Genomic DNA, 12546 nt, shown 5'->3' with positions numbered 1-12546 from the left:
CTAGAAGGACGTTATTTGATAATCTTCCATATCCCTGCATCTACTTGTGGGAAAAAAAATCTGTTAATTTCTTCTACGTCTTTATGTAATATACAAGGGTAATACAAGGGTAAAAAGATGTCCATGGAGTCTTCCTATTATGATAAAACTATTGTTCTGTCTAGAAATGTTTTCAGAAATTCACTTCATTTTTATTATTATTATTTTTAAGATGAATTTTGAAGGCAAATAGTTGCTTTCTAAGAAGCCCAACATATACAGATATTGCTATTTTTAGTTAGCAGATAGACATTTCTGCAGACTGTAACTGTGGAGGGTCTGTGTACCTCAATGCACAAGACTAAAATGTGTTGTTTGAAAGGAATAGAAAGCTGTTACTTGAAAGAAATAAAGAAAACAAGAAGCATTTGTGCTCCCAGCTACAAAAATGTTGTGGAAAGCACTATATAAACCATGCCTCATTTTTTGCTGAAAAGTTCACTTCCATAAGGAGATGAAGGAGAAAAGAATAAGAAATCAGTACTATAATTTTGAAATTACTCGATAGAAAACTGAAGTGCAGATCTTTATGTTGAAAGCTGCACAAGCTTCTTAAAGTCTTGCAATTTTTAAAACTTTAAATGTAGTCTTTTGTAGTATTCAGTTTGTGTTCAGTTTGAGCACGTGCGCTGTCACATGAAAGATCAATGTGTAAAATGCAGCTGGTTTGACTGCTTGCCAATTGGAGCGATATATTTGACTTTATTTTGACTCTTCTGTGTTTGGGAACCACATTTTGGTGCAGCATTTAAGGATCAGTCAATTATGTGTCTCTGCACAGATCAATAATGTATGACATTTGAAAGAAAGAGCAGGAGATCAGATCAGTGACAATTCATCAAGTTATGTTTCACTCTGGCAAGCTGAACTGTAGGAATATTTGTGATTCCTGTCCCTGTTTGCATGTACTCCACATGCCAGTGCCAGCCTGGGGTTGGGGCTGCTGGTACTGCATGCTCGGTGTAGAAAAAAGGCTGCTTTCTGTGACCTGTGGAGAAAGGGTGGCCATGTAAGAGCAGGTTTCCAGTCTCAGCCCATAGAGAGAATGAGTGTGAGAAAGTGCCTCCTATTAGGCTTTAGCACATCAGTTTGATATATTATCTGGCAACTTCAAAGGTCAAACCTACTTGCTAGCCAGGGAGGAGCAGTGAGATGGCACTTTTAAGTTCTCATGTAGTGCAGCTGCAATGCACTTGCCCTGTGTTGTTGTATTCATGAGTTGGTTCTGACCATGCTGTTATAGTTTGTCTGAATGCAGATGAGGCCTCATGCTGACTACCTCTCATGCAATAAATTACAGGCTCATGCAGCAGGGGGTGTTAGTGGTGATCCCTTGACAACAGGAGCATCTGTTTGCCCTGTGATTCAGGGAAGGGATGGTGGAGGAACAGTAAACAAGAGAAATTAATTTAATTGGAAGTTCATTCCAGTGATGCACGTGGTGTAGACAATACCAATGATATAAACTCTGACTGAGGAAAGTCCTACAGCTTCTGGTAGGAAATAAAGGTGAACTTGGCTATGCTGTAGTTTATGTTGTGCTCTAAAATGTAACAAAAGATGTCATCTGTTTCCTCCATCTGAGCCAGGTTTAACAGGATATTGTGTCCAAAACACACACACTTCTAGATTTTGAGGAAACATGATGCTCTTTCACCTGTTGCATTGTAATTGGATAATGCATGTACAAATGACTTGTTTAGCCTGCCAATGAATGTTGCTAATGCCTTACCAAAAAAAAAAAAAAAANACAAATGACTTGTTTAGCCTGCCAATGAATGTTGCTAATGCCTTAAAAAAAAAAAAAAAAAAAGCATATTTTTTTGTATTTTTTTTTTTTCCTCAGAGGCAAATCCAAACAATGCTAGATTTGGGAAACTGTTTACTGAAAAGCATTTTCTAACAGATCTCTGAAGAAGTGCAATTGTATAATTATTATTGTTCAGTGCATATAGTACATTGTCTCCATCACTCTGTACACTGCTGCTATTAGTGCTTGTTCTAATAAATCTCAATGTACACTGTTTAAGCTGCTGTGATCTGCATTCTGATTTATCGACATAAGAAACACCTCAGAGTATGATTTTCAAACAACTTGTTTGTAAGCAGGTAAGTGAACCTACTAGTAATTGCACAGTTCTGAAATATATCTTGTGCAGATTGATTTCACAGAGGTGGGTGACAGCAACAGTAATAGCACTGAAGCAGCTCATGCCATGTACCTCTCTGTACAGCTCCTTTAGATCTGGCAGGAGTTACCAACTACAGTCACCAAGATAATTATTTTCTGTTTGTCAGTTCCCAGTTTTATCTTCACGCTACAGCTGCTAAGAGCCCTTTGCTTTTGTCTCATCAGCTTGAACCTTGTGATTAAAGAGAGCTCACAGTACATTTCTCAAGTTGTGGGAGCAGGAATAGAGGAAGTGGGTTCCTGCTGTTCTCAAATAGAACTGAAAAAAGAGGTGTGGAAATAGAGAAGTTACTAGACACCTACCCTTTCTGGCATCTCCTTGGAAAAACAACACTATGTGAGATTTTTTCTATGTGTTCCTGTCTGTTTAGCCATTAAATCAATTACATTTCATTTGAATGAAAGCAGAGGAGAAAACAACAATTTGTTTTGGAGGATGTATAGTTGGAATTACAGAGTAAATAGATAGCTAGAGAGTATCTAAGGAAAAGACTCACCAGTGCTGAGGCTTTCAGTTGAGATGGATGCTCGCCAGTATTGAGGTTCACCACAAAAACTCCACAAAGGAACAATCCCCAGAAAGAGATGCTGCCTTAGTGGTGCCAAAATAATCCTAGTTTGAGCCTAGTTGTACATACCGAGCCAATTCCATTATAGGATTATTTTAGCAGAATAGCTCATTTTCACATTTCTGCAGATGGGATCTGTGTTTTGTTATTGAATGCCTCTCTAAAGAAGCCTGACCCTCTTCTGTAACTGCTGCTCAGAAAAAGTGCTGTAAGTGAAATGTGAAAAGTTGCACGTTGTTATTTAATTGGTTAAACAAACAGCAAACATTTGGGAAGGAGAACGCAAGAGGGCTGTGAGGCAGAACTGCTGGTCTGCCTCTCTCTTCTTCATGTATAACTGAGCAGAAAAATTATTCCTTGAGCATGCAAGTTAACTTTATACTTAAATTTAATCTGGTCAAGAGACAGATGATAGTCCTTTTTCACCACAAACATGTAGGCGTGGTGGTGTGGTGAAGGGAGACTGTGTAGGAAGTTATCGACAGGATTTCAGCCTGACTCAGCTAAGAGTTGCCCACAGAAAGCTGCTCCCAGCAGCACTGCTGCTACTAAATCTGTTCTGAGGGAATGATGCACAACATTTTTGCCCAATCAACATATCCAGACTCACTGTTCTCCAAGTCACTGTTAAATTATTATTAAGTATTTAAGACTTCCTAAATGTTAAAAACCACAAATTTGCAATAATGATTGCACCTGAATATATAAAAAATATTTTTCTCTTTAAGTAATCATTACTAAATAAGGTCAAAAGAAAAAAGATCAAGTATCATTCAAAACTAACGAGATACTCTGGGCTAGCTGAGGATGTATCCTGTAGTTTATTTATATGAAGTGGTGAGTCTAATTTTATGTAAGGTCAGAAGACAAAATGTTATATAACTGTTAAGCTGAGTAGTGAAGAGAGAGGTCGGATTCTGTAGCACATGTCTATGTCTGAGGTGCTTTTTATTAAGGGTAAATATAAAAAGAATTAGGGGCAAGTTAATACAGTATGGGTAAAAGTATGTTACAGGCATGAATCTGGTGTGAAGATAGTTTTATCTATTATGAGATTACATTTTTAATTAATGCCTGTCCTATTTTTTGCATGGAAGACTCTCAGAGTAAAATCAAATACTTAACTGCATTTCTCTATGCTGGCTGCCTGGGTATATTTCCTTCCTCAGGAGAGAAAAGAGACTTAACTAGTGGCTTAAATGTCACAACTACCTCAGTATTCTTGAGCAGGTATTCTTGTGAGTAGGAAGGTAGAGAAAAAAATATAATTAAACATTTTCAAAAAGTGACCTTTTCTTGGACTATAAGTGGATGGCAAGTTCTGTTAAAGACATCTCTGTTTTCCAGTTGTTTTTTGTTGTTGTTTCTGATGAAATTTAAGGTATGGATTATCTTTTAGTTTCAGTATTTCTGAGGGCCTGGCGTTACACTGACCAGTCAAAGTAACTATGCTGACACAACACAAGGAGCTGATTTAACTTAATTGCTGATCAGCCAGCCAAGTACAACAGCATTAGTAAGACTGCTTTTTATGTTTGGTGGCAAAGAGTTTTTTATGTCACCTTTCTGTTAAATGTTTAAATGTAAACTGCTCAGGTATTCTCTCATTTTATGCCTACATTTGTGCATGGGGAGGAGGGGGTAGGGGAACCAAAAAAAAAAAAAAGCTGGATGAGGAAATGTTTTCATAGCATGAAAAGAAACAGCCTAAGTAAGAGTAAGTGTGGCAATGAAAGAGGATGCTGAATTCTTGGATAGCATACAAACACCTACATCACTTAATCTGTTTATAAATGCTCTCCATGTAAAGATCTGAGAGTACTTTACAGTTCCAGTCAGTTTTTACAGATCCTACTCAGGTAAGTGACATCTTACCAAAGCCACATACTGTGGGTTTCATAGAGTGATGTTAATCACAGTACAGCCAGCAGCAGTGCCAAAAATAAATGCTGCTCAGATGGAAGCATAATAAGCATAGTGTCTGTGCTGAAGGGAGTGCTGTGAACTAACTGCACCAGCGCCCATATGACAGATGAGCATGGCTAGTCTGAATTGTATCACAGCACACAAATCCTTTGGTTTGTAGTTTTTCTTTGGATGTTATGACAGCACAGCTATAGTTCTATATTTGCTGAGGTTCAAGCCCACAGAGATGTCCGCCACCATTATGATGCCCACTCACACATGCTGTCAGAAAGGTTTAACCTATGGAGCAGCATCTTGAGAAGGAAAGGCAGTGGTAAGCCTGCATTAAGTCATGCTGGGAAATCCGTTTCCAGGAGATTTGTCATCACTAACCTAATAATACTAGATGATGAAAGTAGCCTCATTGTATGCAGTAATGTCTATGTAACAAAGGACATATTTCTCTCATATGAAAGATGTGACCGCTCAGTTAATGGGTTTAAATGCAAGCATGCTGTCTCAGCAGATCTCTCCCTGGAGTACTGCTTTTGCATTTCTCACTAGTAAGTGCTTTGCAGCTAACACAGCCATCTGCACATTCAGAACATTGCCAATAAAATTAGGGTAATTATATTTAAGTAGAAGTTGGGATATATTGTATGCTTCAACCAGCAGTGGTCATTAAATATGGTGTTATAGAAATATGTACACATGAAGCACAGCTCGTGTAGCCTTTACATCCATGTCTGTGAACAACACTCTCCAATCTGAAGGTGAGTATGAGCTGACTAAACTGCTGGCAGAATATATCCCTGATCCCTGTGCTCCTTCCTCATCATTAACGCAGCTCTCATAGGAAGGCAGTGAGGAGGTACCCAGAGCTGTGCAACACGTTCCCTTTTCATCCAGACAACAGAAGCTGCTTGTGTAAAGGTGAATGGAGGATGAGGTCAGCCAGAAGCCGTACAGAAGTGAGTTGAACACCACATCTTGCAGCCTCTCATCGATGTAAAGCTTACAGAAAGGTCAGCTTCAATGCACTGATTGCTGGGTGAGTGCCATGCTGCAGTACAGCCCCTTCTGGCAGGAGAGCTCCTCCTGTGTGCAGTGCAGCATGGATGATGAATGTGCGTTACTGCAGTCAGTTCTGTGACGCAGCACAGATGGAGGCACTCAGAGAGTACTTGGGCTGTAAACTTGGAAGAGTAGTTTTTTGTTTAGAACCTTTCTAGCTGGTTTGAAACCATTCACACATAGAGGTTCCATATACATAGCACATGACAGTCCATTAAAATACCTATATCTCAAAGCCTCTCAGTCATTTTTTTTTTCCCTGGGAATATAGATAGTAGTGGAACATTCAAAAGGATCTGGTGCTGCAAGTAAGCTGTACTGTAAATGTGGGCACTTAAAATATTTCAGGACTAGGGTTCCTATGAGTTGCGGCCTTGAATTTCTGAGCTCTGTAATTTCGATACGGTCTATTTATGCTGCCCAGAGAGGTCCTCATAATGAGCTAATTAAGTTTCGGATACACAAGCAGTGACTATGGTTTTTTATTGCTTTACCAAACTGAGAGCTTAATAAAGTCTACACAAAATTAAAATACTGCCATAGCTAATTTAATTGTTCCCCTATACTGCATAATTGAAAGAGCATTTGTGAAGTGATTTAAAGTTTCACTGCATTCAAACTAGAAAATAAAGAAATCCAGCATGCAGTTATCTACTGAAAGCTTTAATCTGGCTTTAACTCGCTTTCTTCCTGCAGTGGTATCTTAAGTCAGTTCCTTTAGCAGCAGTCCCTATGAGCATCACACCAAGAGACAGCAGTGTCCAGCAAACTGCTGGATCAGAGCTCAGCACAGCATCAGCTCTGGGCTCCAGAGGGATGTAAGTCACAGCATTAAACTGTTTTTTGCTTATACCAGAGAATTACTAGATAGGGTCCACTTTGGGGAGAAAAAAAAAAAGAAAAAAAAAAAAAAGTGATGCTAAAAGTGCTTAGAACAGCAAAAGAGATGGAATCATGCGTTACAGAAATGCTTTTTAGGGCATTCCCATAGGGACAGGAAATCCAAGAGGAACAGCTGAACACTCACTGCAGTCCTGTGGAACTGTGCCTAGAGCAGCTGTCAGCTCTGCAGAAAACAAAATTACAGCATGTTCTTCTTTTGATCAGGGCATGAACCAAGCGCCTGGTAGTCCCATCTGAGAAGGAGAACACCTCTTTCTTACCTGAAGAGTGTCATGTGGCAGCTCAGATGAAAGCATTTTGAGAGCGAAAACATTTGTCCATAAGAGAAAATGGTGAACCAGCACAATGAAGGGGGAAAAATGTGAACAGTTTACCAAGCTTGATCAGAATACTGAGCAGAACTGTTAAGAGTCTTCAGCCATCATCAGGGTGGGCTTAAACAGAACGAATCTAAGCAAATCGAAGCTTGGCCACCTCTAGACTACAGAGTGTTGTGGTTGCACATGGACCACTCTCCTGTGTATCTAAACAGATTGGAAAGCCACAGGATTATGAAATGGAAGTACATCCGTAACCAATAATATCATGATCTAAGCATGAGCTCTCCAGTATATATAATAGCTATGTTTAAATATTGTTTCACCATTTTTCTACAAACTACAGTGGTATTAAAGACAGCACTCTCTTGTTCCCAGGAGGAAGCCCAGCCTTCCTGCTGGGTTTCTCTAGTGCTGATGCTGGGTACTAAGATAGCTTTTCTTCACCTATTTAGATCCTTTTTTTCCCTGCATGAGGCTCATCTTCTCTCTGAGACTCTAGCAGCTTCAGCCACCTCCAGGAAGAAAATCACAATACTCCACGAGTGTATTTATTAAGTTCAATAAAGCTAATTAAGAAAACCAGACCAGAAAATAATAGTTTTCAGTTCCATGCATTTATATGTATGACTTCACATAAAATTCAACAATTTTTAAAACACTTTTCCTGTTAAAATAGAAATTCAACAATTTCTAGCTAATAACTAGTCTCTGTTCTCTTTGAATGAATGTAGCTTTTAAATCTACTTACAAACAGGTATATAGTATAAAATGATAAATTCATGAGACAAGGGCCACAGCTGGTCCCAATAGATGTCATTTTGTTACCTTAGATAATGTAACAGGATCTTATGTTGCCGGGACCCTTGCTTTTTAGGGAAATGCTCATGCCATCTGCTGGGAAGTTACGAAATTTGCCAAGAATTTTTTCACTAATATTTTATTTTATTGGCTTTTAGATATTGAATATTTACACCAATTGTTTTATTATTATTATTTTTTAAGAACTGTGGGTATATGTAATCTAGCTCAAAGGTACTTAAGGAGTTACGGTAAGTAACTGCACCTGTTTCTACAACAAAGTGAAAAGCGATGTGGGCTTTACCCTCTCGAGGGAAATGCTGTCTGAGTTTAATTTAGTTTTCACTCAGACATGCATAGTTAGTAAACATTTTATAAAACGGCAAAGTTAACATAGTTCTCTACCTGTAGTATAAGAATAACACAAGGAAGGTAAGTACTGTGCAAGCATATCCAACGAAACTGATCATTGCAGGATTAGTGTTGCATCAGACTGAGTATGGTCTGTGGCCTCATACTAAGCAAGGGACATACAAATGCACATTGAATAAACAGTGCTAGCTGAGCTTAATAAGCTGTAGAAGACACATTATCCTATCAAGAAGTTATTACAAGATATATAGGAAATCAATCAAAATCAAGATGGAACAGGCAATTTTAATTTAAGAATTTGTTTCTCTTTATAGCCTTTCAAGTTTTGTTAATGCATTTTGATTGACTAAATAAGCAGAGTTTAGTGTTTTTGTTTTTTTGTTGTTGTTAGTGGAATGACAGGCTGAGCTGCAGTATTTTGTTGCTATTTCTCAGTACCCTCTAGAGCAAGCAACCAAGTCCTTAATGTGATTCTACATCTACTGTTGTCCTCAGCCTTGCTTGGCCAGAATGGTACCACCTGCCACCAACTGCTGGGCTGAGCTTGAGCAGGTTCTGCTGTGCAGTTGCTGCTGAAAGGAAATACTGCTGCAACAGACCTGTTGCTGCCAGAAAGCTGTAACTGAAACGTCCTACCTGTTGCTACTGGCAAAACAGGTCAGGATGTGGCTGCTGTAAGGCTGCAATAAGCAGCGACATGTCAGTGACTCCTGGAAGGGAGCTAAAGATCAGAGAAGCTGCAGTCTTTTTGTTCTAAGACTATAATTTGGATTTTCAGATAGAGGCATTAAACTGAGGTGGAAAGGACAAGCATTTCCCTATCAGTTTACACTACCTATGCATTATTAATGATGCAGAACTAGAGAGCTTAGCTGGAGGTCTTTGAGAAAGGTTTTCAGCAGCACTCCTAAAGCAGGGTAGTTCAGATGCTGTTGAGTATTTCCAAGTAAAATACAGCTTGATAAGAAATAATAATAATAATTAAAAACAAGATTGGTTGCTTTTTTCTTTTTTTTTTTTAAAGCAATTTATTTGGAAAAATACTGCAAAGAAAAACATGGGCTTTGGATCTGGAAGTTACACTTGAGGCAGAGCTTTTTGTTATCATTTCTAATGTAGTAATATGTTTGCTGCTGCAACCAAAAACTTTGTTAAACAGGTTGGTGACGGAGGAAGATTAGTGCCAGTGCCCAGCCTCAGTGAAGCCGATAAGTACCAACCTCTCAGCCTTGTGATTAAGAAAAGAAAATGTTTGCTTTCAAAAAAATCTAAATTCGCTTCAACACCTTTCACATTAAAAGACATTCTTGAAGGGGAGAAAGAAATTTGTGCAGGTAAGTTTTCTATTTATCTTCAAAGCAGAAAAAATGCATGTTTTCCCACTGTTACATGCCAGTGGTTATGTTTGATCTGTACAGTTACTATAATGAACTTATACTGTAAGTTACTATAATGAATTCAGTACTAGTGTAATAAAATTTTACTTAGTTAATAAATATTTAGGGAAAAACAAAAAGAAAATGTGGTTAAAAAAGAAAAAACTTTCAGGAAAATTGTTAAAAAAAAAAATCAGGTACATTAAAAAAGGACAATATTTTTGAACAGATCCCATTAAGCCTCGTGGGCTGTTTTTTTCTCACAAATCATAATAGACAGATTGGTTTATATTGATTAACTGCTAGTTAATATTTGATTTTAATTTTCACCATTCTCTATATACTCACATTTAAATAGGTAGCAGTGACCTAAGCTTGGCAGGTGTTTCATGTTAGTGGATCCTATGTATTGAGCTGGGCTCTGAATAAGCAGAAACATTCGACTACAGCAATCTAGCAAGTAATAGGCTTTCTACAAGTGTTTTGTTTTGTTTTTCACATTTGTAATGTTTTTCTCGTATCTGAAGAGTTTAACTATGCTTGTCTTTTCAATACAATATCAAAAAGTTTTAAGATTCTATGAGAAGTAGAATGGGGAAAAATTTAGCTTTACTGCATGTATTTTCTTTTACTTTCCTTTAAAGAGTGTGAGCAATTTATAACTACATGATATGATTTCTCAAAACAATTTAATTGATAAATTTTATTTTTAAGAATATTTTAATAAAGGTATTAATTGCACAGCAAATATATGAACTAAAAACACTAAGAAAAACATGGTATGTGCAAAGGAAAATAGAAATTTCTGCTGACCCCACAGAGTGGTGATTGCAGGATGCAAACAAGATGAAGAAAATCCTACTTATCTTGCATTCAGAACAAGCCAGCTGTCTTGTCCTGAATGAAGAAAAAGAAGTTAAATTCTCATTTAAGAAGTCAGAGGAAAAGGTTGCAAAATCTCATTACAGAGTCTTTTCTGCAAAGGTTAGGTGTCATGTTCTGAAGGTATTTTCCCTTAATGTGAACAAAGAGATTTGTAATTGAATTTCCTTTTTTTTTTTTTTTTTTTTTATGTGACAAATACAAGCATTGCAGTCTTTTTCATGTTATGAAAAATATATGAAGTTTTTTTTTTTTTTTGTTAAAAATACAGACAAACAGGAATAATTCTAGGTTGCTTTCTAATGTTATTTGATCCTAAAATCTCTAAAGAATAAAAAAAAAATAATTGGATGCCTAATCCCTTGCTCTATCTGCCCTGTTTATATTAATTTGGCAGGCAACCAATGTGTTCTAATGGTTTTCTGTTAGTGTAATGGAGAAATAGTTAAGGCTATAAAGAAAGCATTATAAAAATGCTTTGTTACCTATCCTGCTGTTGTGTAATAGATGACCAGAAATGTTTGAGTGAATTAGAATTAATCTGTTTTTTTCTTCAAATTAAACTGGCACTCTCCAAAATCTCTAGGGACACATGAAAGCCACGTCAAGATTTTCTAGGTAACAGCTAAAATGCAAAATTAATATTACCGGCAGACCTGTATTGCAAAAATTAAAAGCAATGTGCAGTTAACTTGTCTTAAGTCTAAAAATTTCAGAATTTCCTAACATTATTTTACACAGGAAATATGTAAATTTAACTCCAACAAACAGACAAAAAAACCAACAACCACCACCCCACATTGCCCTACAAGTTAGAAAGCAAGAAAAATTGCCTGTGCATAAAGTCTTTTCAATGAGCTGTTAGGTATCAAGATACGGTGTGTGTATCAAACGTTATCTTTCTCTTTATTCCTAATTTTCACATTTTGTGCAGTCTTCACTATGTAGTTTTGTGTTTCAGAGCCTTTATCATTGCACTCAGAACACACAGATTACCTGTTTATCTCAACTCTCACAATACAGGAGAATATTGATAAACACAGAAACATAAAAAACAGTCCTAATCATCATTTCATGCTTAGGAGTATCCCATGTGGGAGGAGTATGGGCACAATTCTGCAAATAAGTAGAGAGGTGTCTGAATTCCTGCACTCTTTCCGTTAGTCATCAGTGATAAACACTGATAAACAAGCACACCATGCAGCTGTGATCTTTTTATCAGAACAGCAGAATACAAATACCTTATTCTCTTCATTACATTTATTCTATACAATTTTCAAATAATTAAAATATTCTGTTATAAGCATATAATGCTTCATAAAAATACTATGCTCAGATCTTCATCACACAATCATTATCTTCTTTTACTCAGGTGTTTCATCCTACCAGTTGCTCAACTACGAAGACAAATCAGATGTTTCACTCAATGGTAAAAGAGGAAATCAGATAATCAACGATGTTGGTTTTGATGTTGCTGGATCAGATTCTATCGCCTTTAAAGCTTCATTTGGCATAGTGACCAAACATGAGGTTGAAGTACCAACACTGCTTAAAGAACTTACTACAAGGTTGTGTTATGTATTTCAGTTCTTCAGTAATATTCATACAATCAGGTTGCTTCTCTGAAGAAAGTGTATTAATGCAGAAATTTTTAGGTTTTGATTATTTGTAGGCCATCAGTAGTAGTCAAAATTGGATGTTTTCCAAGTACTTTTACTGTCTGTCTAATGAGTCTTAAGATCACCATTTCAGTTAAACCCATCTCCTGTATAACACAAGCATATAATTTATCTGAATGAATTCTTGTTTGAGTTACAGTGCATCTTTCAAGAAAAAAAGAATTCTAGAGAGGAAGAGTCCACCAAAGACCCAACGTATATTATTCCATACTACTGCAGATTTAAAACTGACTTCAAATGACATTAGCCACCTTCAGCTTTTGGTGATAGGTTAATTGCTGTGTTGTTATCTGATGAACTAGAAGGACATATTGCCAAAATTATTTCCAATGTAAACAATTCAAGATTTTATTAGGTTATTTCCCAAACTTTTTATTTAAAAAAATAGATTTCTTAGATTGAGTTTTTAGTAATCTTCTGTGGCACTCAAATGTAAAA

General features: G+C 36.9%; 1 protein-coding gene across 1 annotated transcript in view; it reads left to right on the top strand.

Moving 5' to 3' along the window:
- The first annotated feature begins 1795 nt into the window (after window positions 1–1795).
- Window positions 1796–12546, top strand: part of PJVK (pejvakin) — a 24771-nt gene continuing 14020 nt past the window's right edge. The window contains exons 1-2 of the mRNA XM_015868352.1: window positions 1796–9505; window positions 11802–11997. Of these exons, the coding sequence (XP_015723838.1) occupies window positions 9295–9505; window positions 11802–11997 (407 nt within the window). The 5' untranslated portion in view covers window positions 1796–9294. The remainder of the gene's footprint in view (window positions 9506–11801; window positions 11998–12546) is intronic.

This window comes from Coturnix japonica, chromosome 7 (genome assembly GCF_001577835.2).
Source record: "Coturnix japonica isolate 7356 chromosome 7, Coturnix japonica 2.1, whole genome shotgun sequence".
NCBI classification, from domain to species: domain Eukaryota; kingdom Metazoa; phylum Chordata; class Aves; order Galliformes; family Phasianidae; genus Coturnix; species Coturnix japonica.
This window is presented reverse-complemented; position numbering and strand designations above follow the sequence as displayed.